Source organism: Eretmochelys imbricata, chromosome 2 (assembly GCF_965152235.1).
Source record: "Eretmochelys imbricata isolate rEreImb1 chromosome 2, rEreImb1.hap1, whole genome shotgun sequence".
NCBI classification, from domain to species: Eukaryota; Metazoa; Chordata; order Testudines; family Cheloniidae; genus Eretmochelys; species Eretmochelys imbricata.
In genome coordinates, this window is record NC_135573.1 from 157455017 (window position 1) to 157476704 (window position 21688).

A 21688-nucleotide genomic window follows, 5' to 3' on the forward strand; every position below is an offset into this window, starting at 1 on the left:
AGGCGGGGAAGTGGGTTGCAACATGTGGAGTGGGGAGCCAAGCCCAGCCATGGTCAAAGCAGGATAGTCCCATGAAACCCAGGGCTGTTGGGAGGTCTTTAGATGCTAGAATAGTCTGTCTAGTTTCAGTGTCCACATTTTAATAAGGATGCTGAAGAGGGTGCAAAAAGGAGCCAAAAAATTATTTGAGGGCTGCAGAAAACACTGTACAGTGAGAGATTTAGAGTTCAATCTGTGTAATTTCTTAGACTGAGAGGTGCCTTGATTACATAAGTACCTTCACAGGGAGAAAATAATGGACACTGAAGGACTCTTTCACCTAGCATACAAAGGCATAACAAGAACCAATGGCTGGAAGCTGAAGCCAGACAAATTCAGATTAGAAAGTGTGGCCTTTGAGATACTAAACGGTGGTCCTGGAAGGTGAACATATCAAGAAGAAAATGTGCATTCGATTGAATTGAAGATGTCCCCCTTGAGCAGCACCCTCTGGCTTTTAAACTGAAGTGTTTTTAATCAGCCTGGTCACTATGGGGAGGCGGCACAAGGGGTGCCGCCTCTCACTCTCTCCTCTGCAGCCCTAGGATCTGCACAGGTTAGAGATGGGTCAATTTCTGATAGTTTTTGGTTCACTGGCAATTCCAACCTTTTTTTAAAAAAAGTTAGTTTTGGGTTGGCCCAAAATCAAATATATATATATTCAGCAATCAAAAAGCTGAAATCTTTGTTGTGTGTCAAACTTTTAGTTGGAAGCAAAACATTTTGTTTTGATTTCAGGCATTTTTTAACTTTAAAGGAAATCTCTAAACAAAACGTCAAAAAGTCAGTTTCATTACAGACATATCAAAACAAAACACTTTGATGGGGGTGGTGGTGGATTTTTTAGGGTACTTTATTGACCAGAATAATCCAGCAAAATGTTTTGTCACCAAATCTGCATTCTTTTTTGTTTCCACCAAAAAGAAAGGATTTTTTTGGCTGACAATTGTGGCCAGCTCTAGCACAAGTCTCAGCTTGGGAATGCTCTGAGCATCTGTTGTGTCACAGGTAAGGATGTGATTTGGTCACGGATTCTGTGACCAAATCACATCTCTGGGACTTCTTCGGCTTCAGCCCCCCATGACGGGGCTCAGGCTTCAGACCCACCATGACCATACCCTGACTCTGTACATTTTTACCATGAAAATGTAAGTGTAAACTCTGTGAAGTTTGCCTAATTTTACCGTGACACAGTCGTATCCATCGTCAGAGGTAAGGAAGGGGAAAGGAGTTCTGGCTGCTCCCTTCCAGGGTAGTGGGAGCCCTAGCAAGAGCAGAATAAGCGCTTGGCTGACTCTGCCTGAGCCTGGGGGAAGTGCCTAGCAAAGTCCTTCCCTGGCCCAGCCACCCAAGAATGCTCAAGGGAAAGGGGGAAAAAAAGAAGCTGAGAAACAGCAGCTAGTTACTGCACCCTGACTTTCTGTCCCAGGGCCGACTAAGACACCCTGAGATGCCAAGGTATCACATGTTAGCAGAGTAAGCCGTGTGCTCCATCCCTTCTCCGTTCCCTCATGACCCTGGGATGCCCTCTGTGCCAGGGGCTGTAGGGAGAGAGAGGTGTAGGAGCACACTACGCTGTTTCCACACCTGCTGAGAAATCCCCAGCTGGGGACTTAAGGCTATGTGCACGCTACAGCTTAAGTCAGTATAAGTTATGTCGCTGAGGAGTGTGAGTAAGCCACCCCCTCAGTGATGTAAATTACACCGTCCTATGTGTTGGTGTGGACAGCACTATGTCGGCAGGGGAGCTTCTTCCACCGACATAGCTCCTGTCGCTCACGGGGGCCAGATGGGGGAGCTCTCTCCCGCCGGCTTGGAGCGTCCGCACTAGCAGCGTCCGAAGCAGCCGCAGCGCTCTGAGCTCTGAAGTGTAGCCACGGCCTGCGTGCTCCAAAGAGAGTGGAACAGAAAAGAAAATCTGCTCCCAAGTACCAACTGTAGCCCCCTTGACCTTTGTGAAATCTTCTGTTTGATCCTCAGGCTGGAAAGATTGCCCCCCCCCTCCCCCCACTGGTCTAATGCAAAAGAGACTTGGGGCACAACTCTGTGGTGTACTTTTCACTTGCAGTGCTCCTTGACTGAACATTGCAGAATCAAAACACAACTCAGGAGTAACTGCTCAGAATGGATAGCAAACTTACAAAATGCTAGCATTTTTATAGTGAGCTTTTCAGTAGCATGTAGCAGCTTCTAATCAGATTACTTTACACAGTGCTTGCTCTTCAATAAATCGCGAATCGGGGCCTTGAGTTCTATAGTATCTCCAAACAGGGACATTTGAAACTGGTTTGAAATTCCTGTGACTGAGATGGCAAGGGTGGAGATGGGGGTGGAAGTTAACAATGTTGTGAAAGGGAAAGCATCAATACACCAGTAATTTATGTACTATTTATATACTAAACACAGATTGTTGCTAGGAAGTGATATGATGTGAATACAGTATTCTTATAACAGCATGATAACTCTTACAGTAAGGGATAAAATACATGTGTAGTCAAATGTGTTTATAATGGAAAACAATGCATTAGTGGTGCCGTGTATCTCATCTACTAGTCAAAATGAGATTTACGTGGGAAACACAATATAATCTTACAACAAAGATTTTTTTGTTTTTTCCTACTTCATAGGAAATAAGAATTCCTTTTTTAAAAAAAAAAAAAGCTGTTAAATTCAGTTTGCATACCATGTTCACATGTTTGAAAAGAATAAGAGCCTTGCTGAAGTCCACTCTGCCGCGGTCCTTACTGGGTCCTGCTGGTGCTGTCATAGCTGGGGGGAGGGTCCTTGGAACAAAGCAATGGAGGGCTTTTTTTTTGGTGGTGGTTGGTTGGTTGTTAAGGAAATTGATATTCTTGCATATTAGAGAGTGGATTTTAAGGCTTGTTTGGGGAAAAGGAAGGGCTACTGCCCTGAGGTTCAGGTGGGTGTTTCCTGAAAGATCTGAAAAATAAATGACTGTTCGGGGAGCCTGAGAATCCTTGGAATTTTTTTTCTCATTTAGAGAAGGTTCCCCTCCTCTTTTAATAAGTATGACAGAAGTGTATTTCTGCCTTCCCTTCTCTGCCTTCCCGTTACTTCGATAAATTGACAGCTTTTTTTAATCTTGATTTGACTAAAGTTGGGGGTCATTCCCCCTCTGAAAGACTTCCCAAGGTAAGGCCTTTTCATTGTAATATAGAACTAAGGAAGGAGTTGCTTGCTAAATCCCAGTGACCTGGGCAGTGGTGAGAGAGACTGTCTGGAAGTGGTTTTTCCTTCTCTAAAAAAGAGTCCTTTCTCTTGTGCAGATGATCTACTGGCTGGATTTAGTTCATCTAGATCTTGTGAGAAAGGGGTTACACTAAGCACATGGACATCACATTTTCAATGTGTTGTTCTGATCAAATTATGCATTTTATTTCAGATAATAACTAAAAAATTTACAGCATATCTGTGGAACAAACTGAGAGAGATCATACAGATCTCTTTAAAGACCACAGTCAAATGAAAACCAATATGCAGATTTTTATAAGACCCTCTCCAGTACAATAGTTCAAGCTAATGTTGCTATGCATCAGTTTGGAGCCTCTGCATAATAAATACAGCACTGCCAACCTTTGCCTTTTAGACTTTAAGGAGGAGTTGATCAAGATAATCCTCTTTTGGCCCTGTCAATATCATTAACAGCTTTAAATGTGAAAGTTGAACCTTTCTTAATCATAGAAAAAGCTTCTTGTTTCCAAATATATAGAAATTTTAGAGGGGTGCATAGACAGAGTGGCTTCTAGAACTTTAATTGTTTTTCAATCTAATAACTAATAAGAATCAAACTTGTGTGTTTTAGAAACAAGTTCAAAACTAAAAGAAGGCTGATTTTAAGTGTCATCATGTTGTTATGTTTCCTGATGAGGTCCAGGAAATGCAAACTAGGACAAAAGATTTCAGACTTCTAATGAAAGAACTGCCAAATATTGGTGCCAAATTTTGGGAAACAATGGAAGATAAAATTTATATTTTTAGTTTTTGACAGCGAAGTAAGAAATGTTTTAGCTTCAAACTGAATTGGTTTATTTGCATTTGTGGAAGAAAGTGGTAGGTCAGATGAGGAGTTCAAACTTATTAAAACAAACTTTTTGCCCCTCTTTATGTTCGAATAAAAAAGAATCTTATAGGGTCTAAGAATTTTGGGATAGATCTACAGCTGGTGTAAATCAGCATATCTCTTTTGATTTATGTGTACCTGCAACGACTTACCTCAGCTGAGGATCTGAGCCTTTATGTATCATTGGAAGTTTTGTTGCTATGACTGCCCTGGTAGGTCAGTTTTTTCATGGGGGTTTATCTTTCTGATGTGTCAGGCTATACTGCATAGTCTAATGTAGCTTATGGTTATCTAAATGAAAATTTTTGGATACTGTATGTACCATTCTGAGAAGAATTTTGCATGCAATGAGTGGGATAGCTGGAAAACCTACGTTATGTAACATGCAAGGAAATCTGTGTGTACATATATAATGTAGCTGTGTGAGTGTGAAGTATATATGTATGCTTTATATATATGAATACATCACTTTTTATATTAAAAATACACATTTATATAATAAAGTGCTGCAATTCCATAAAAACATGGGTTAGGAAAACTAATATTTTAGTCTTCAATAGAAGAAATCTTAAGATTGAGCACTTAATAATGTGACATTTTCTGCATATCTAAGATGTAAAAAGTGTGACTATACAAAGCATACTTCATGAATCTCAGGTACACACACGTATTTTTGGCAAGCTTTTTGTGGCAATAACAACTTGTGTTAAGGCAGGTTACAGGTCATTCTCAGCAATTGTTCCTGCAAGCTTCCCACTTGCTCCCTTCTAGTGAATAAGAAACTGCATTTGGGAGTGGATCCAGAGTTCAAACTGTGCCTTACAAAGGGTGTGTGTATTGAGGGGGTGAGAGGCGTGTGGCATGCTCTGCATTGGGGTTAAAAAAAGAGTATATTGTATGTATATTTCTTGGCCCATGCACTCGGAGTTCAATCTCTCTGCTTTTTGAAGAATGCTTAGATGATGCCTATCACCAGTTGGATGTAGAAGAGCTACTTCCTCCTGAACCTGGGAAACACATCATTGATAAAAATTACTATTTAAAGAACTGCTGGGTGAAAAATTGATCAAGTTATGCATACACAAAGGCTTTTCATTATCTCCTTCTTGAGGCAGGAAGACTTACAGGCCAGGGACACCTTAGAATTCTGCTGGTTGTTTGTCTGTGACTATATCATTTTCAAAATAACTTTAAAAAAGTCATGTAATATATCCTGATGTTGCCTATGAGACAGCCTCAGAGACTAAGATTTAAAACTTTGAAAGAAGATTTAACCCAAATTAGTGCTCTGTTAGAAATATTGTATCCAGGAAAATTTTTTGTTCTGTATCATACCAAAAAATGTTCTGTATTACACTGAGTTTCCTTATCTTCTGTTCTCCAAGTTGAAACTGTAGTGCAGACTTGTGAAGAGGCAAAGTCTTGTAACTTCTTTTCTAGCTCTCTGGGCTTTGTTTACTCTTGAATCAGATCTAGCACTGTGATACAGTGCTTGTTCTGTTTCTAATAGAGAAGAATTCTACTTTAAACAATGTAGGAAATTATTGCTTTGGGGCACACAATGAGACTTCCTGCTCTGGTCAAGAAAACACACCTTCCCATTGTCCTTCTCTGTCATGTCACAGTGTTCATTCTCTTCAAAAGTATTGGTAATTGCTACCATGGTAACAAAACAAAAACATGGTGTGGCAGCTGTTCTCAATGTTTCATAAATGAATTCTGCTCGTTTACTAAACTACAGCAGTTTGATGACTCTCTCTATGACTTAAGCCTAGCACAAAATAATCTATTAACTGTGTGGTGCCCAAGGGTGGGGCGTCTTGACTTTTTTTTTTTTTTTTGGATTGTGTGGGTGGGGAGGTAATCATCACTAGAATCAGCCAGTGCAAAAAGATAATCCATTTGCCTCTTGCTGTTGTGTTAGTACTTAGTGATTGCACAATTAACTTCAGTAGCAAGAGGTTGGAATACTTGGGGAGCTGGTTATAGTTGAACTACTTTCTTATGTTGCAAAGCAGCTAGACAAAGTGGTTAGCTAGTTCAGGTGAGACTGAGTGTTCATGCTCTGTATTTGGAATTTTAGTGGTCATGCCATGTGATTTGGGGATGACAAGCTCACCAGGTGAGAGTGTAGGGAGATGTGGAAAAGACAGTATGCGGAAAGTGGGACACAGATCAATCAAGGGTTAGAAAGGGAGCTGCTTTGCAGGCGATAGTTTGACTTGGTGTTTTTGCAATTGAACTTCTTGGAACTGTTTGCTCTATGCCAGGTAAACATGACTTGTGTGAACATTTGTAAATAAATAAATGGGAATAAGAAATACCCTGAATCTTTGTCACTAACTTCATTTCTAACAAGTAACTCCAAAGCCTGGTATGACTACCTTTCAGGAAAGGGGTAACAGTAAGTTACTGACTGCCAGTTCATGTCCCATAGTCTGTGGTTTGTGACTTCCAACCCATTCTCCTAAAGTCCCACTTAATTAACTGGCTCCAGGAGCTGAGGCTTTAAGGAAAAAAACAAATATCACAAGACTAGTGATCAAATTGAAAGTTGGTAACCTTGGAGTGTGGGTAAAATATGATTCCTATCAGGGCAATGTATTGAAATCCTCTTGGTGTTTTCTCCCAAGATTTCCTCTGTGGCTTTTATCTTGGGAGAGGGTGAATTGAGTCTAAAAAGGTTTCAAGAGTAACTTGAATAGAACCTTGTTAGTTAGTTCCCTGTTAAGTCCAGAGGACTTCTTCATGTTGAAGTCTGAAGGAGTGCCTATTTGTAAATATTAAGCAGTAATTACAGGCATCTGTCACAACTCATAGGCAAGGAATAGAAATGGTCAGAGGCAAAATTACACTGAATTAGGGGAAAGAATCTGAAGATGCGCTTTATGCGGCTGTAGAATAGTTTCTCAAAGGACGTAATGGTGGCCCCAGTGCCATGGGACTTACAAAAATAGCCCGGACGGAACACCAAAAAAATGCGCTGCCAAGAACAATCCTGTATTGTCAGGGGGATTTGAACTCCCTTAGTAGATAAACCTGGTGGTTTCTGTTTCTAACTCTTCTGATACTGTGGCATGCCACTTATTAGTTAAAACTGTGGCGGGGGGGAGAGGGGGGAAGGTAGTTGTCCCTTCTGTTAAGATAAAGTAAAACTGAAATGCATTTTAATAATTTGTAATATTGAAAATGCGTACCGGCAACGGGGAGGCGAGGGAGAGAAGGAACATAGGCCATGGAAGTTAGACCTACATTTCTTCCATTTTACAAGTCATAGTGCAGTTTATCCTTCCTTTGTCTTCAAAAATACAACCACGGAATAAGGGGGGCGGGGGAGTCCTTAAAATGGCACAGGAACACGTGTTGGGCAAAAGCTTTTGAAAGGGGTATGTCCTAGATCTTCATCTTTGCATGTTTTCTTTATCCTAAACACTTAATTTCTCCTTAACTAACAATAACGCAGGTGATCGGTGTCCTTTTTGCGCATCACTTAGTTGCTCACCTTGTTGCTATCACCATTGACCCAGCAGATCATAATGTGCTGGCCAAGAAAAACTACAGCAGCCCCATGCCAGTCTTTGACAGAGGCAAGCACAAGCATGTCATTCAGAACCAGCACTGTTATCTCTGTGAAGTTGACGTGTAAGTTTATGCAGTAAAAACATATCAAAAAGATCTGGATTGTTTTTCTTTAAATCCAGAGATGTTTTATATTTTTCTTTGCTGTTGTGAAGTCATTTTCCTGCTGGCCAGATTGGAGAGAAACTGACCTGTTAGTAAGAAATTTGTGGCTTTGAATTTGCACCATCTATAGTTGAAGTTGCCTGACAATTCCCTTATAAGATCCTATTTTCAATTGCTTTTAACTTTCACAGACTTCACCTTTCAGGCTGAAATTTTCCATACCAGAGGTTTGCTCCAGGGTGATTTTAATGTTTCAGCTAACATGATTCAGCTGTTTCTGAGAATTGTGCTGTCCATGTTTTTTAGAAAAAAAAAATTCTCAAAAACTTTTTTGCTGAGGGCCTGTCCTTTCAGAGCAGGGACTTGAAATTTGGCAGGAGGGTTGCCCTGGGGTGTGCTTTTTGCCATCCCTGTGAAACTCTCCGGCCAACATAATGCTGTCCACACCAACGCTTAAATAGGTGTAATTTACGTTGCTGGGGAGGGGGGGGTGGGCAGGAGGGGAGAGAAGATTATTTCTTCACCCCCCTATGAGCGACATCATTTATGCCAACATAAGACATAGTGTAGACATAGCCTTACTGGGACTTTATCTGCAGTCGCTCCTCCCACCCGCCAAGGGATCCTGGAGTATCAGACACAAACTGAGAGCAGGGAGACTCTCTCTCCTTGCTGGTGCACAGGCCATGTAGAAGGACAGCCAGAGGAATCCTGATTAGAATGCCGAGGGGGTTAGGAATTGTGGGGGATGGGAAGGGCTATGTGGTCTTGGACTGCTTGTGATTTCTTTGTTTTTTGGGGGTAATATATAAACCTGTTACAAGACATCTGTCTGTTGGAGACTACCCATGTCTCCATAAGTGTGGCCTATTTTGCTGACTAATTCTTATTCCATTTTATTTATATCTTTTTGTTTTTAGAGGGCCAAAAGCCAAACACTGTAGTGCCTGTAATAAGTGCATTGCGGACTTCGATCACCACTGTAAGTGGCTCAATAACTGTGTGGGAGGCAGAAATTACTGGTAAGCCAATACGGGCTAGCTTTGATAATATTGATTTGTCCATGAAGAAATCAATGGAAGCTAAGTGTAATGAACCAGATGCTTTTTCCACCTCCCCACCCCCCTTTGAGGACATTTAACTGCTAGGTAGAGATTGGCTGATTTGGAGGGAGCATTCCTATGTCAGCAGCCTTTTATTCAATGGTGGAAAAATGAAGTCAAGTGAATGACTCCTCCCTGGGAAATCAGTTTTAAATATATCCCATTCCTCCTCCATATGGCCGAGAAACATCTAGTTTTTACTGTGTTTGCGGTTGTTTCTAATAAGTCCACTGTACCAATCTATGTGTTAGCCGTGAAGTTGCTTGACCACTATCTCTAGTCACAATAGCTATGGCAGATATATGTTCCCCTACCAATTTGAGAATTAATTCTTATCTTGCAGGCCTTGATCTTTGAGTTAATTAAGTGTCCTTAGCTGGTATTGTTTGATCTGTACTAAGTGTATTGTTGTTATCCTGTAATTAATAAAACTTGTGCTTTTAAAAATATCTTTTGTTTTACTATAGGCATTTCATTTTTATTCAAATTTGCAGCATCAGTCCAAAAACAATACAGTAAAGAAATTAATTTCCTTTTTTCTTTTATTGGATTTTATACTATATAGAACAGAGTGAAGAAAAGAAATGCATACAATATACTTAGGCATGAAATATTCTAGTTAATATCTTGTAAGGAAGGTAAAATAGACTGAAGCAAACCCATGTGATATTTATTTTACCAAATCCCCCTTGTTTTTGAATTCTACATGCCAGTCTTCAGTTTGTAAAGTAGCCCACCATTTTAAAGTAGCCCACCATTGGTCATGAGGAAAGAAGGTCTAGAGTGAGAGCCTGCTACCTACTCTATGGATATATAAAGATATATATGTGAGCACTTACAAAAAGAGTAGAACAAAATGTGAGCTACTTCAGCCCCTGAATATGATTTATGGTGAAAATTGTGTAAATTCTTCTTCACATTTAAAATGCCACAAGCTGAATGGAAAAGAAAAAGATGAATTGTTTGAACAGAAGAGTAGCAAAAGGAGTGTGAGTGGGAAATGACTGAAATCTATATTTTGTAGTAAAGCCACAGTAACTCGAGTGGTTCTTTGTTTTGCCACAGTTAAAAACAGACTCTAGAAAATGACAAGTAGGTGAGGTTCTTTAGTGTATGTTAGAGAGATGAATGGGGGCTATGTTTAGAGGGATTTATTTTAATTTGGTCGGTGAGTGGAACAATCTTTTGACCTTGTCCCATTACCCTGGCTAGTAGCAAGTGGCTCTGGGGTATAAGCTTCCAATCCCATGATGTAACAGGTGTGTTGTAGATGGCCTGGGAGTCATTGGGTGGAAAAAAGTCTTGTTGCCATTATAAAATACTCTGGGGGAATATACCCTATTGAGACAGATTACGGTTTATTGGACAGTAGTGGATGGATAAGGGATTTAGAGTGTAGCTGTGACCAAGTACCACAACCGTGTGTTGGAGTCGGAGGCTTATTCTTCTGGGTGATTCCACTGCAAATGTGGATGATACTTCAGGAGTGACCTTAGATGTCATATTGTACCATGACATCCATGGGGCACTCCCTTATGGGTTTTGGCATTAAATTTAAAGCTAGCTTGCTTTGGATTTTATCTCTGATATGAAGGGGTTGAGGGTGGTCAATGTTCTCATTTTGGTTTGGCATCAGGGCTTACCCTTTGCTCTCTCTGGTACAGTAGAACCATTTTATTTGCTTAACTACAAAGACAGGTGGCCCAGTAGGGTTTCAGAGCTCTTTAAGGGAGAATATTCAATGTCAATGCATGTGTGCTATTCTTTCAGTGGTCTGGTTAGACACTGATTTATTTGTCCTCTACTGTCAGTAGAGTTCTAATACCCCCAGCTTTGCACCTTCCTCACAGGTCAACCTTTTCTTCAGGCAGCCTGTGATAAAGGTAATGGAAAGAGAAGAGCAGAAGGCTAAGTGCTGGTGGCAGAAACCAAGCTCTAAATCTGATTGATCATATCATAAATCACTTTTGAAGTTTTATGCAATGGCTGTAATGGAGACAAAAAAGTTTTCTTCTCTTCCATCACAGCCACTGAAGTTACAATTGACAGCACTGGTGAACCTTGGTTCCCTTATCACGGTACAACCCAGATTGTCTGTTTTCATCTATGGAAGTCCCATGTTGTTTGGTTCCTTCTTGGCTAATTTACAAATTTGCCTCTTCTATTCCATTGGCTTAAGTCATTTGAGAAACACGAGCTGTCAGGTTTAAACATCTGGGTGCTGGAGGCAGGCTATGTTTGGTGAGCAGCCAAAGATACTGAAACTCATACCACTGGACCAACAGAGCCCAATTATTTATTTTACCTTCAGTAGATGCCTAAAGGCATAAGGTTACACAGGCTTTTGCTTGAGAGGATGGCCTGTGAGGAGTGGAGGGAGTTAAGTGTTCATTTGTGTGGGGGTGGGTGTGTTTGGGGATGTGAATGAAGTATTTTAACTGAGATTGATATAATTTCATTCTTGTATTTTTTACTTGAAAGATATTTTATAAATAAACAAATACTGTTCTTTTAAATTAGTGGAAGTTCACAAAAGCTTCATTTCTGTGAAGCTGCATGCCTGGTCATCCTCTGAGTATAGTATTTTGTTTCTCTTATGTACATAGGTTTTTCTTCAATGCTGTTGCCTCTGCTGTACTTGGTGTCTTCCTCCTGATACTGGTGATCCTTTATGTCTTCATCCAGTACTTTGTGAATCCAGCACAACTACGCACAGCACCTCAGTTTGAAAGTATTTTTCCACTGACTTAAAATATATTGTGTACTTTTGACGTAGTTTATCTAATGGTACGCTCCCAGAGATCCAGTTATGTATAAACTTCATTGAAAGAAGATGTCAATAGGACTTCTTGGTCAGAAGGTTGTTGGTTGACACTAGTGCAGTGCTGGGAGGGTGCTGGTACATTAAAGATGGTCATTCTTTAGATGAGAAATTAAAGTGAGTTCTTTTCTGCCTCTCTCTTATGGTTTTCTTGGTGAAAGTTAAAGATTTCATACCTTTTCCCAAGATTAGGAAATATAACCCCTATGTACAGACCACCATATTCCTGACCTGGTTCTTTAATAAAACAAGTCCCTGTATATGATGGACTTCTGGGTCCCACAGTGGCTGCTGTGTTTTGCCTATGTAGTCAACTAACTTACTGTGTAAAGCATATGCATTTAAACTGTCTTCACGTTCAACTAGAGGAATTTTACTGCACACATATGTCTTAGGAGTAGACATGTAGATATGTAGAAAGAGAATGTAAAAGTGCTTTTAAATACCCTTAAATTACTCAGATATTCCACTGGCGTAATCTAAATTTTGTTTCTAGCTCTATGAGAAATACTCTTAAATACATAATATCTAAAAAAGATATTTATATCAATTTTTCTGTCTTCCATAACACTGGAAATGGAGATTTAAACACAAGGCGATTTTAAATGATTTACCACATATTTAGTAGATTTAGAGAGATGTATGACTTCTAGACTTCTAGAAATTAGTTGGGTGGATGGGGGAGAAGTATAAGTCTATCTGAAACTCATTCAAGTGAGGGTTTGCTGGAACCAGATGTGTGTGATGCAAAGCTTCCCCGTATAACTCTTCTAGCTATACCTTGATCCTGATCTGTAATACCTTCCTACCATTCCATTTCTGAGATTCAATTTGAGCAGAAAGTAATTGTGCCATGGTTAGCCAGTGCTTTGTGAGCTGGGTTTGGCTCAAACCACTGGATTTGTGACCTCAATCAAGATGTGAATCCAGATCTCCAGAAATGTTGGGACAGTGCTTTAGGGTAAAATTTTCAAAAGCACCTCTAAGTACCATTTTTCAAAAGTGATGAAGTACTTAGCCTCATACGTCCCATTGACTGTCAAGTAGACTTAGGCTCCTGATTTGCTTACTTGCTTTGGAAAATTTTACCCCCAGTCTGTTACACTCCCGCACTCCCCAATCTTCAGTTTTTGAGGACCCATGAGTAGTCCAAGTAAACAGAGCTAGGAAGTCTATTTATCCTTCTGGTTCTGTTTTAGAAAGTTTTTTAAATCAAAACAAATAAGAGGTGAATAGCCTTGTGCAAAGAACCGTCAAAAAGCCCAGTTGTTAAGGGACAGTTACTTGAGCTGTAGGAGAGACTGTGGGTAACTTGGTTTTTCCTATTTCCATTACCAGAAGGATGAAGTGTTTTATTTTCCCCCTTTACTTTGCCCTGGTAGGAGTCATTGGAAACAACACATGGTTGGCCTTTCTTCCTGTTGCTCCTGCGGAGACTGCAGCAGCTGGAATCCTGACTATAGCGGTGATCACTGTGCTCCTGGGAATTGCATCGCTCCTGCTACTGGGACACTTGTTGATATTTCATCTTTACCTCTGTATGTAATATTTCTCGATAAGCAGGTGGGCAATGATTGTTTCAGGAACATCCTTCTCAGTCTGTTGCGATCAACAACTATAAAGGTTCCATCTTTTTAATTTGTTTTAAATATCTATAAACCCAAGTATGGAAAACTTCAGCCTCAGTGGCCAAAGCTCATTGGTGATAAGCAACTGATAACAGAGAGTTATAACAGAAAGTGTTGGGCAACTATGTCCCCAATAATACGTTACATTTTGCATGCACAAATGCAGTTTGGCCAGAAAATGTACCAATAACAGAAAAAGACGAAGACTGATTATTTGAATTAGCTTAATTATCAAAGAGTAAACATCGCCCCTGTGGAAAATCCTGCATACAAAATGAAATGTATACTCTTCCTATAAATGGAAAGAAATAATTCTGCTTCCTTTTAAAGGGTTTACTTTTAGAGGATCTAAAGAGGGATCAAAGATTCTCTTTATTTGGCATTTTAAAATCAAGTTTATGTGTCTTTCCTGAAGATATGATAGTTCAATGAGAAGTTCTGGGCTTGATGCATGAATTATGGGGTGAAATTCGATAGTTTGTGACTAGATAATCATAATCCCTGCTGGCCTTAAAAATCTATTAATCTACAAATATATACTTTTCGCGTAGCTAACTATCTTTCAGTATCTTCCTTTGGTCAATACGGACCAATATTTGTAATCTTGTGTCCCTTCAACTTTTCAGTTTTCCAAAGAGAAGAACTTGATTCTTATTTGCATGTTGTTTGACATGCAGACATTCAGAAGTGTTGGAAGAATATTTTCTTTAATATTTGTTTGTTTCATTTTTAATTGTCCACTGCTTTGGTGGATATGCATAGCAGTTCATTAACAATAAAATGCAAATGCATCCAACGTATGTTTTTAGGTACGGTGAAGTTGAAAGTTTCTATATGCTACTGGGGTAGAGGAGAACATCTAGAGTATATTCAGTGCCAGTGCATCACTTAACGCATCGTCTTGCAATTACCAAATAAATACATTTTAAGTACCATTTAAAATATTTATACATTTTGTTTTCAAATATGTTTTCCTAACTAGTTTTCAAAATAATATGAAGTACATGTAATTTCAAAACTTACGAATTGAGCCTGCCTAGTTGGCCTCTCTGCTGCTTTTGTTTCACTTTATGGTTATTTCTCCCTCTTTCCACCCCTCTCCTGATCATCACCTCTTCCTGCCTCACTTCCACAAATGCACTTCAGTTGAAGTGACATATAAGATGTAATGGCGTTTTGATCTTGATCATATGGCCAATTGATCTTGCCAGTTGTGCTTTTTGTTTTTGCAAGTATGTGGGGTGAGAAGAACCAGCCTGCTTATGCCAGGTAGAAGGACTGGAGTGGCACAAAGGAGCCCTAAAAGCCCTGGTTCCAGCTGGGGGAGAATTCTCCCAGTGGAGACACTACAAAAGAGAGCTAGGAATCCATCTTCCAAGGACCCTTTTGCAAGCCCTGGCATGGGGAATGAGCTGGGGGTGGGGCCACGACACACTGAATTGCAGAAATTCCAAGCACCACTGTGGCCCAGAAGGCAGACCAGGGACGTTGCTGTTAAACTTCAGAGAGCCAAGGGGGCCCATCTAACTACCCCAGGGGCTTCTCCAGACCCTGTATCTGCCCAGATTGGAAGGGCGCAAAGGTGGCTTTTAATGCCACCACAGCTTACCTTCACCCTGGACTGCAAGTTTTGTGCCGCACCTCTTTTTGAGGCATAGCACAGAATCTCACCCCTGGTGTAAACACAACCAGCTTCAAATCTTTCCTTTTCCAGAGCAAAGACATTTTTACCACCATGAAATATCTGAGCTGGAAAAGCATTCTAGATATTGGCATGTCAAGAAGTACACTAAACGTTAAAAGGTTCTCTTATACAGCGTGCTTTGCGAAGCTGCATTCCATACTTTAATTGTAATGTTTTTCCTCTGTGTAGATATTTTTACCTAAGTAAAAAAAAATTGGGAGCTTTTGAGTGTTTCTTGTTTTTCACGAAGGAAACCGATTGATTAATTACCAGTGACATGGGTGCCTCTTTATTGAAATCGACAGCATTCTATGCTTTTTACGGTGACTCTCTTCCCTTCTTACTGTATTTGATCAGATTAAAGGTTCCAGAGTACTTCACTGGTAGCCTAGCTTTCTTCATGTTTTTCTTTTTAAAGTCCAGAGTATGGGGTAGTACTAAAATAATTATTACCAAGGTGTTTGACCTTTTCAAATGTGCTTCTTGACAATGTTTTGCCATAGTCATGCGACTGCTCAACAAATCAGACTTTGACCTTTATAATATTTTTTTAATCATCCTTTGATTGCTTTGGCAAAGCATGATACGTTTAAAAATTATCCATACCTGTTGAAACAGATATTCACATACCTCTTGAAAATTAACTGTTTGGACTGTGTAGGTAGGTTGGAGGATATAATTAAATATCCACGATATTCACACCATTGAAAATATTCTTTGAATTTAATAGCCACAAAACTTCTATTCCCAGAAAACCTTTAATTTAGTAAAGCTGGTAAATAAAGATTTATTTATTTTAACATACATTTTTTAGAACATCTGAATTCCAAACAAACGTTTGAAAATTGGGAAATGTATAGTACGTTCCCACAATCACCCTTTGAAATCACTTGCTATAAATGCAAACCTAATGCTATGATTCATTTTTTCATGTCAGTTCTCCTTTGTAGAAGAGATGGAAGTGACTTATTGTGTCATCAAATAGAACTCTCTGCAATACAGGATTTGTCACTGTAGCTTATGATCTAGTCATAAATGTCTATCCATGCATAAAAGTTCTTATGATGCTCAAAACTATGCATGGTTCTTGATGAAAGCTATAAGTTTTGTGAAGAATTTCTGAAGCACTTGGAATGTTTTTCCCTACAGTGCACACAGTATTCAGTTAACTTCCCAGCAAAGTTTTTAATAGAACCTTGTTTGCTAATTCTCCTTAAGGATTAGTAAATGCAACACATTTGGAATTTGTAGGTTAACGTTGTTGTTTTTATTTGTTTATGTGAGATGGCAAATAAGTTAAACTTTATGCAAAATGAAATACTAGTGATTTTTGGAGGTTTCAGATCTTAAATGGCCATAGTCCATCTCTAGCTTTAGAGTACATGATTCTTCTCTGTCAGTTCATCAACCATACAAAAATTCAAGTGGAAAGACACTTTCTGATGGATGTTAGAGGACAGATGGTATAAAATTTAGCTTTATGAAAAAGTCTTAACACCTTAACTATGGAATTGCTACTGAGACTACATAATTCCACTCTAACGTTTTGAAGCACTGAGATATGTGCACTTAATTGTTGCAATGCACCCAAAAAGAATAAACTAGTATATGTAAAAGGCATTGACAAAGAAAAAAACATTTATATTTTAGTGCAACTTAAGATTACACTGTTGTATACTTGCATTTATATCTACTTTTCTTAGCCAGGCTATGATTAGAGGGAAGTTTGCTGATTCTTGGTCAATCAATGCAAATGTTTGGGAATAGTACCTCCCAGCCAGTAGGTGGAGACAATACAATGAACGCTTTTGGTGGTGTCATCCCTCTATATGTGGGGCTTGCTTGTTCACCACAGGTCTATTTCTCTCTCAAGCAGGGATCGAAAGCTACACAGTGCCCCGAAATAAAGAAAAATGGGCCTGGAGTCACTCATGGGAGAGGACTCCTGTAGCTGGGCAGGGTATTAACAGGTTTATGGCTCTAACTCCTGCTTTTGTGGGCAGCATGTTTCCAAGCCAGGAAGCCCCCTCCTGAGTCACCTGAACCTCATGCCCCCCAGAGAGGCTCTTTTCCTTGCTGCAGGGCAGCCTCTTCTGGGCCTTCAAACATCCCAGAACTGGACACACATTTAAACTCTGCCACAGCTCCTCTTTTTCTGCTCCCAAAGTTAGGGGACAAATGTGGGGCTGCTTCTTCAACTGTTCCCCCACATATGTCTCTCCTCCCGGGACCCCGACATGGAGCCAGGGAGAGCTGCACTGGGCTCATGGCTTAGACTCAAGGGCAGCTGAGTTGGCTGTGAGGTGCTCAAAGAAAACAGAGTGACAACAGGGAACGGTGAAAATGGCCTCAGGAATTCCGCAAGTGCAGGAAAAAGGAAAATACTCTGGTTTAAAAAACAAACAAACACCTGGCAGAATTACCCAGTAATTTCCTATCAAGCTCCTGCAGATCTTTACAACCACTTCCAGTTCATCCACAAGTCAAGCACAGGGATTGTCCAGGGGTGGGAACTACCAAACAGACTAACCAAGTCAGTTGTACTTGCTTTCCAGAAGGAATGCAAAGGTACTTGCTGAAAATCCTTGTGTAGAAATGTCCATTTTAAGGATAATGAGGTCACCCAGACCTGACACAAACAGAACTTTGGTACAGGGGAAAAAAAGAGGGGTTTCATGATGTCTGGTCCCATGCTCCAGGTACCCATGCAGTGGGGCCTGCAATCGTGCATACCTCTGGTAGTGGAAAGGAGGAGCAACGCTGGCTGACCCACTACCCATTCAGGTTTGGCCCCACCAGGTCTCTGTTGTGACAAGGGGGTAGTGGAACCAAAACTGTGTGAATGGTGTTGTGATCTCCATGCATAGGGGTGTGGGTCGCAATGCCGCTCAATTCTGGCCTCACAGCCCCTCTGTTGTGATGAAGGATCCGGGAGCAGTGGAGCAGCCAGTGTTACTCCTCCTCACCAGGGCTTCCCCCCGACCCCAGGGGCCTGCCCGTCCTTGCCCCACTTCCAACAGCCTGCATCCTCTCTCAAGATGGGGAGTAACACTGCAGTTGGGTGGGCCGGGCTAGAAGGCAAGGGCTGATGATGGTACAGACCGGGCAGGCAAGGTGCTGGGGCCATCAGCTGCAGTGGGCATGGCCCCACAGGGTTTGATGTGTGTACATTGGGAAAAATTTTCAGGGGTGCCTTTGTACACAGCCTATTTCTCTAGAGCAATGCTTCAGCCTGCACAGAATCTGCTACAGGAAATGGTGAAAGAACTTTCTTAAAAAGGTATCAGGGATTTTTTTCCTCTTGTCTTCAGGCTGCTTGGCCTGTTGTTGCTGTTGATTAGGAATGGGGGAGCAAGAAATTTGTGGCTTGGTTTTCTTCCAAATCTGCTAGAACTACTGGTACAGCAAGCAGATGTAAAAAGTTAAGTCACTTGTTTTTCCTTAACTGTATTCATTTCAAAATGTATTGATCAGAGACAAGGGATGAGAAAAAGAAATCAGACTCCTGATCCATTACGTTTTCCTTGTTCTTGTGGAAATGTACCAGTATTCGGTTACTGTGTGAGACTTGATGGTAGAAATTGGCAAAAGAAAGTTTTATTGAAGTGTAAAACCACATGAATCTCATCTGGTTTCATGTTCCATCACCATCTTGAATACCAATCATATATGTAGGCAGAGTTGCTAAGATTAACAATCAATTGGGGTAAATGTTAAGCTTGTATCAAAATTGCACAGACTTTTGGCATGCTTTCAGGGTTGAAACTTGGCCATTCTGAGTGCATTTTATTTAAGAACACAAGAATGGCCTTACTGGGTCAGAGCAATGGTACATCTAGCCCAGCATCCTATCTTCCAATAGGGGCCAATGCCAGATGCTTCAGAGGGAATGAACAGTTATGGGCAATTATTGAGTGATCCATTCCCTGTCATCCCAGGAACTGGCAGTCAGAGGCTTAGGGACACTCAGAGCATGGGTTTTCATCTCTGACTAATTTGGCTGATAGCTACTGATGGATCTTTCCTCCATGAACTTATCTAATTCTTCTTTTAACCCAGTTATACTTTTGATCTTCATAACATCCCCTGGCAATGAGTTCCACAGGTTGACCATGCTTTGTGTGGAGAAGTACTTAGTGATACTGGGTTCTTTCTAACTGGAAATTCCAAAGTGAAACTTAAGTTTCCATCAGCATGGATTGAAATTGAAGAGAACTTTCACACATAGACATGGCCAGAATGAAATAGCTCAGTTTGAACAGCTCTACTTGCTATTCAAAGCTTAGATGGAAGCTTTTTAACTCTGTGTTTCCCTCTTTGTGAGCACCTAAAATTTCTTTTAATCTTTTCCGGACTTCCTGTGCTCTGAACATTGTATTAGTGCAGCCTCTTGAAAACTTGTCTGTCATTCTGCCAGTAACAACTGGTTGCAGCCAAATCACGCTATGGAACATGTCAGGGACACTTCTCCACTGTTATATCATTATAAGTGTGTTGATTTACAGTTTCTAATGCCAAATCCCACATGATGATGATTGATGAAGCTGAAGTTTATCACAATAGAATATTCATAAGGAAATATAATTCTACCAAGTGCTACAATGATTAGATGCTATTGATGATAGAGATGAAACAAAATGACCACTTCACAGCTTTTCAAGTGTGCTAAATATAAATGCAGAAAAAAAGAAATACACATTGTGGGTCCTTGATTCAGGTGGTGTAGAGAGGTTGGATAATCCCATATATTTAAAATGTGGTGCTAGTTTTTTGTGCTGTAAATTGCATAGCTACATGGGATAAGTTTAAATTAAATTGTAGTTTGTGTTCTTTGTTGTAAACAGTGGGTAAGAAGCTGAGTACTTTTGACTATATCACAGAGCAGCGACGCACACAGAATACCAGGGACCCAGAAAGTGATGTGGAAGTGACAGAAAATACATCTGTCAGAATGGATCCCCTACAGGTAGGACCTTGCATCCAGAAATTCATCTTCTTTCTGGTGCCTGTGAGTTCTGCAAAGTTAGTGTTGGAAATTGATATGGTGGGCCAGAAATCTAGGGATTCTATCACCTGAGAAGGAAGGATTCTTTGATAGCTAACAGATGGATTCACCAAGGGCAAGTCATGCCTGACTAATCTAATTGCCTTCTGTGATGAGATAACTGGCTCTATGGATGCGGGGAAAGCAGTGGACCTGTTATTCCTTGACTTTAGCAAAGCTTTTGATACGGTCTCCCACAGTATTGTTGCCAGCAAGTTGAAGAAGTATGGGCTGGATAAATGGACTATAAGGTGGATAGAAAGCTGGCTAGATCATCGGACTCAACAGGTAGTGATCAATGGCTCCATGTCTAGTTGGCAGCCAGTATCAAGTGGAGTGCCCCAAGGGTTGGTCCTGGGGCCGGTTTTGTTCAATATCTTCATTAATGATCTGGAGGATAGTGTGGACTGCACCCTCAGCAAGTTTGCAGATGACACTAAACTGGGAGGAGTGGTAGATATGCTGGAGGATAGGGATAGGATACAGAGGGACCTAGACAAATGAGAGGATTGGGCCAAAAGAAATCTGATGAGGTTCAACAAGGACAAGTGCAGAGTCCTGCACTTAGGACAGAAGAATCCCATGCATTGCTACAGACTAGGGACCGAGCGGCTAGGGAGCAGTTCTGCAGAAAAGGACCTAGGGGTTACAGTGGACGAGAAGGTGGATATAAATCAACAGTGTGCCCTTGTTGCCAAGAAAGCTAACAGTATTTTGGGCTGTATAAGTAGGAGCATTGCCAGCAGATCGAGGGACGTGATTGTTTCCCTCTATTCGACACTGGTGAGTCCTCATCTGGAGTACTGTGTCTAGTTTTGGGCCCCACACTACAAGAAGGATGTGGAAAAATTGGAAAAAGTCCAGCAGAGGGCAACAGAAATTATTAGGGAGCTGGAACACGTGACTTATGAAGAGAGGCTGAGGGAACTGGGATTATTTAGTCTGCAGAAGAGAAGAATGAGGGGGGATTTGATAGCTGCTTTCAACTACCTGAAAGGGGGTTCGAAAGAGGATGGATCTAGGCTGTTCTCAGTGGTGGCAGATGACAGAACGTGGAGTAATGGTCTCAAGTTGCAGTGGGGAGAGGTTTAGGTTGGATATTAGGAAAAACGTTTTCACTAGGAGGGTGATGAAGCACTGGAATGGGTTACCTGGGGAGGTGGTAGAATCTCCTTCCTTAAAGGTTTTTAAGGTCAGGCTTGACAAAGCCCTGGCTGGGAAGATTTAGTTGGGGATTGGCCCTGCTTTGAGCAGGGGCTTGGACTAGCTGACCTCCTGAGGTTCTTTCCAACTCTGATATTCTATGAGCTCAGGAAAAGTTTTCACCAAGTCAGCCACAATGCTGATAAGGGAATTTTTTTTCCAGCAAATTGTTTTACTGTAGGTAGCTTGGTAAATGCTGGACTAAGACAACTAAGTGCTATCTCATATTGAAAGATGGACCTTAAACCATGGACCTACAAACAATTTGGATCCAGCATGGGTTTAAATTAAAAAAACAAGCTGATGGTGTACTGGACTGTTGCCTTCACCACCCGTTTATATGGATATACATTCTGGGCGTGTTTTCTTTCAGTATGTCCACCTGACAAGTTTCACCAGCA

General features: G+C 40.7%; 1 protein-coding gene across 1 annotated transcript in view; it reads left to right on the forward strand.

The window, feature by feature from the left end:
* The window catches only part of LOC144260544 (palmitoyltransferase ZDHHC11-like), a 71540-nt gene that overhangs the window by 26133 nt on the left and 23719 nt on the right, over positions 1-21688 (forward strand). Inside the window, exons 3-7 of the mRNA XM_077809196.1 lie at positions 7584-7762; positions 8725-8826; positions 11514-11638; positions 13111-13266; positions 19885-20006. Of these exons, the coding sequence (XP_077665322.1) occupies positions 7584-7762; positions 8725-8826; positions 11514-11638; positions 13111-13266; positions 19885-20006 (684 nt within the window). The remainder of the gene's footprint in view (positions 1-7583; positions 7763-8724; positions 8827-11513; positions 11639-13110; positions 13267-19884; positions 20007-21688) is intronic.